General features: G+C 39.7%; 1 protein-coding gene across 3 annotated transcripts in view; it reads right to left on the minus strand.

Annotated features, from left to right (window-relative positions):
• adarb2 (adenosine deaminase RNA specific B2 (inactive)) overlaps positions 1 to 5,413 on the minus strand; it is a 211,742-nt gene that overhangs the window by 26,028 nt on the left and 180,301 nt on the right. For all 3 annotated transcript variants that reach the window (XM_014332433.2, XM_014332430.2, XM_014332432.2), the window contains one exon: positions 3,737 to 3,905. In XM_014332433.2, the coding sequence (XP_014187919.1) occupies positions 3,737 to 3,905 (169 nt within the window). The remainder of the gene's footprint in view (positions 1 to 3,736; positions 3,906 to 5,413) is intronic.

Below are 5,413 nucleotides of genomic sequence, written 5' to 3' on the forward strand. Positions count from 1 at the left end.
CTTTTCCTCATTCAAGTCTGTCCCGTATCTAGCAAGTGAAAATAAAAATATAAAATAAACAATAAAAGGTGAATCAAATAGACCATTACGGCAAGGCTGGGATGGTCAATTTGGTAAAGTAAATCCGTTGGGCATCTTTCTTTGCCTTTAGACAATAATTCTGATGGCAAAAGAACCAAACGGGACAGACAAAAAACAAAACAAAACAAAAACAACAGTCAGGAGCACACTAAACTAAATCTGAGGTTTAAATAGGGCAAGGTTCCCTTAAAATGCTGGGTAACAATGTACTGATCATGTGCACCTGACGTGATACACCTGTGTGTGATTTTAACCATTTTAAGTGCGATAACATGTGGGAGTGTCCTAATTTATTCCTCACCAGAAATCGCATTCTTTTTAAATTACATTTCACATAAAGTTTTAAAAAGGCTTTTCTTATTTTTTAATTGTTGAGTTATATTATTTGGATGCCTCAGTATCATTAAAATGTATATTAAATATCTATATGTCCAAATGTATTTTAAAATTTACAGGCTTTCATAGGGTGTCCTAATTTTCTCACATGACTGTATTTCCAAAGAAATATTTACACGTTACCATAGCGACCAGAGAGCATTAAGGGGCAGAGAAGAGGATGTTCCTCTCAATGTTTTTGGTGCATTTCAGGAGGACGCTGCTAATAAAGTTACACAATTACACACTGAATTCACGTTTATTATTATATTTGCAAAATACCACATTTTTGTCTTGGTGGTATCATTTTATTTTGTTGTGTTTATCCGTGACACCTTAAAGTAAAAATACCTGATCCATAAGAAAAGATGGCAGCATTTTCTAAATGAAAACAGATTAGTGATAAAACAGCAGGTTCCAATATTGTTTTAGGACAGTTTACGTTTATAAAAACCTTCTGTTAGTCAGGTAAATGCTTATAAACAGGAAATAATCATCTATTTTTTTTCTTGTGTGTAGGAATAAAGATGTCATCACTCACATACAGTACTATATAAAAACTATCCCTCATAATGCAAAGCACGACCGCACTCTTTATATAACCTCTCCTCTGTTTCTGATGTCCCTTCACTGAGTGTAAATATGGCAGTTCTGGCATTTTGTTTGGTCGTTTCATTATGAGTTATCTTCCCCATTAGCCATTTTGCTCAGCTGCAAAGTCTCCCTACCTGCCATCCAGCATTGTGCTAAGACAAAAAGTCAGTGCTGTGTATGCAAATATGACATTCAGCCATCTAGACTTCTATCCACTAATCTGATACATCAGCCTTGCAATCGAGCTCCTCGGGGAGCACAAAAACATAATATATGCTCATGCACTGGAGGCAGTTAGGAGTCAAAACTCGTCAGGGCTGTCTCGTGATACTGGTGAAAAGCTTGGTGAGTTTGTGTGCACCAGCGCGCGCTGTACAGGTAGCAAATGCCCACAAAGTAGATAAAACAGCACTAAAAACAAACAGGCCACTGAGACACGGAGCTGAACCGGTTGAGTGTGTGATAGTATGCTTAGTTAGCTGAAGAGAACAGCGCACATATGGCTCGTTGATTATTGAAAAGTCTCTTGCGAACAAAGCGGTGCTGTTTCCATGGAGCTTATTGCAGAGGAGAGAGCATGCTTTGGCACTGCAGGGGGAGGTCATAACAAAAACATGTAATGCTGTTAAGCATACTGTAATGAGTAATGCAATGTAATGCATTGTTATAGCTGTTAGAGGAGCCTTGGAAAAGTTTGTGAAGCCTACGCAGCATGCTGGCAAGAGTTTAAATTAGCGATTAAAGTGAAGTCACTGCGAGAATGTAAGATATTTCCTCGTGCACTTTGCAGAGACGTTGCTACTACTTTATACTCGATGAAGCATATAAATTCTTCATAAAGAATTCAGGCTTTGCTTTATTTTGGTTTGTTGTAGATGCAGTTTTAAATGGATAAAACCTGTAAATCAGTCTTTGTCTAAAATCCCACAATTACAAAGTGATTTTAGACATTCAGACCCTTTTTTGTGCCACTCAATATTATCCTCTAGATGAGTCTCGAAAGGCTTGGATACATTTTAGAAACCCTTATATATGCTGTTCCTGCATTCAGACTGCATGGCAGGAAAAATAAAAAGTCCTGAAACTTAAAAAAAAACCTCTGTAAATGCCCAGTATAAAGTTATCAAGGCATAAACTGGGGCAAAGATGTAAAAACACTTGTAAAGCTCTGGGTGTTGAGTTCCAAGGAGGTTTCAATAACTGTGAAACTAGGTGTGGAAAAGAAGTTGTGAAATAGTTACTGTGGTTCTTGACTCAAAGTTTCCCATTCGGTGAAATTGTGTAACCAGGAGTCTCAGAAGCAGGAATTTTGAACACTTGTTTGTCTTTTTTGCATTTCTACTTTTCACTCGAGTACACTCAAGAAAGTGAAATTGGACAGTTGCTACATTTACATTTATTCTGCTTTCAAAATACTTTTATGTTTCTATGGTGAATGTAATTAAATTATGTACACTCTGCATGACATTTAACATCTTAACACTAGTTAAATTTATTCTAGTGAGATCATGTGATGCAATCTAGTAGGAGTTGTTAGGTGCCTGGACTCGTGAGATCATGTGACATTTCAAACCACAGGAGAATCAAGCATACACACACCAGGTGCATGCTATTGCTCTTTATTGGACCAAAACATGAAGAAAATTCTGTATAAAACCCTGTAATCATAGCTTTCCTACTGTTTTTTACGTATGGAGTGACAGCTTGGTGGTGTGGTGGTTAGCACCACCTAGTCCTGAGTTCAAATCCACAAACTGGCCACGGCCTTCTGGGTGGAGTTTGCATGTTATCCCTGTATTCGTGTCTCTCTGGGTACATGCAGTTAGTGAGGTTAGGTTAATGATTCTAAATTGCCCATAGATGTGAGTGTTAATAGTTGTACTATATACTTTCTCCCTGCAATAGACTGGTGACCAGTCCAGGTTGTGCCCCACCTCCTGCACCCCCGCGACCCTGATAAGGACAAGTGGAAAAGGGTGGATGGAGTGAGAGCTGTGTCCCAAATCCATTAAATTGGATTTATTGCATCAAATACCTTTGTTGGACTAATGTATTTTGCATGGGTTGAATCAATTAAATTAAATTAAGTTGGACTCCACTGCATTAAATACATTTATTCATCATTAATTAATTCAGCTGATCCAACTCAGTTAAGTTGGAATATCGGAATTACATAATGCTAAAATAAAGCAATTTAATCACGTGGAAATTCTTTCCATGATTTTTTTATGTTCATCCAAATAGTTAAAGTGTACTTATTGCACCACTGTGTTAAATGCGCTGCAGCCTCCATGAACTCAGCTCTGCAGCTGCATTTAAAAGCACACTAACATCGACTTTGATTTATGATGAAACTTTGAATAATTCAAGTCTCGCTCGAACCGTTCGGTTTAATCACCTGGATCTAGAGAGATGATTTCACAGGCTGATTGTCATTTTACATTCAGCAATCAGTGGGTCAAACTCCTACAAAGGTAAAAATTCAACTTTCAAGATGAAACAGAAGTTTTTTCTAAGTCGGTGTAATGATCAGCAAAAAAGCTAAAGTTAACCAACTAACTAGTGACAGCAAGTGTTATCTGGCCGTGTCAGGTGCTGAAAGATTTCAAAGCTGTAGCATGTGCACATGCGGTGCTCAGGAAATGTCTGTGTGCTTTAAAGATACAGCAGAAGATAAAGCTTTTACCTCACGAAGAGTTCAAGTTGGGAGTAGAGGAAGCGTAGCAAGGCTCGTCGGGCTGTGACTTCAGCGTGACAGTCATTGACTACTTGTCCCTGATCACTCAGATACTCTCCGTTGATGCACTTGGTGCCAGTAGATAACGCCACCACCTGGGCGTGTCTCAGGTCCAGGCCTGTTGAACAAATACAGACAAATGCTCACATTATTGCGGTTGTCATACGTTCCATTGACTACATTGATTCCTCAATCAATAAGCTTAATAGTAACCCTTAATATCAACAGCATGTCCTTTCTCACCTTTCGATCCGTAGGAGGCATTTTATCATTATTAAGAAAAAACGGTCGAACATGCACATCTCTGCTTTGATCTGACAAAGCAAAAGAGTGCCCTGCATGGTTTCCTTTAATCGCCCAATGATTATCAATTAAAAAAGCAAAAAAAGAATAGAAAAATAAATCCTATTTGCCCTGAAAGATGACAAATGACGGGACTAAATAATAGAGTTCCTCTGTGGCAATTTGCCAGCAAAGAAAACCAATCACAAAGGACACATGCACATCCACAGAGCCTACAAGGCTCCTACAGACGAAATCAAGGAAGACTAGTCACTACAGAAACTATTTTACAACAAAGTTTTAATCTTTACATACCCACCCTTTAGAAATCTGCACTGTAAAAAGGGCATAAAGCACGGCATCTTCCCTGGTTAACAAGCTGCAAACTGAAAAAGACATTTCAGTCTTATCATTCCCGTTTCCTACTCATTTGCATTGATGTTAAGCTATCATTGAGTCACTGCAACAACATTAGCTTGTTGTGCAAGTCATCATGTTGACAGAGAACAAAACAGAGTAGGTGTGCTTCCCGTACATGCCCTCTTATTTACTGATAAACCAGTAACAGCAATGATATGGCCAATTCAGATGTTTCACTGCTGCATCCCTATGCTGTCTAGCATGATGATATTACTTGTAAATATCTATGTAGCGGCTAAAAACTTTAAAATCTACCTAGCTAGCAAGTACATTTTCAAAACAAGCAGCTACATCTGTCAGTGTTTTTATAGAAATGGAGTTTGCAGGTTAGCAGTCCAGACAGCAAGGAAGTCTGGTTTTAAAAGTGCTAAAAAGCGACAGCATGGTCTTATCTAAAATTAACAGTATGGTGGAAGATTCATATTCTAACTCACTCTGTTTGGGATAATATGGCACAAAAGAGAGGTCACCCAAACAGAATTCCCAATAGCCACAAGAGAGATCAAAAAGCCATCCTGTCTCATGTTGGTTTTCCTTGAACAAAAAAGGAGCCTTTTCCTAAGTAAGGATTCAGGCCAGTGCAGGGCCATGTGACTGACTGACAGATAGACAGAGGTGGTGCAGAGGAATGGGGGGGGAGGAGGGCAAGTGGGGGTGGGGGGCGCTGGATCAGCACGTTCACGGCTTGCCATTCCTTCCTTTCTGCCACAAATCTCTCCCATCGCCTCTGAAAGTCAGGCTTCGCTGGCTTCTGGCAGACCTGCAGGCATCGCCGGACCGGCACATGAGCTTTTATCAGCCTCGGCCCAGATGGCACTGCAGCGTTAGAGTCCTGACACCTTCAGTGATGAGGAGAAGGAAGGAGGGCAGGGGAGGAAAAAAGAAAGGCTGAACGGGAGAGGAGGGTGCATGACTGTGTGTGTG

Source organism: Haplochromis burtoni, unplaced genomic scaffold (assembly GCF_018398535.1).
Source record: "Haplochromis burtoni strain Fernald_Lab_line unplaced genomic scaffold, NCSU_Asbu1 Contig_30, whole genome shotgun sequence".
NCBI classification, from domain to species: domain Eukaryota; kingdom Metazoa; phylum Chordata; class Actinopteri; order Cichliformes; family Cichlidae; genus Haplochromis; species Haplochromis burtoni.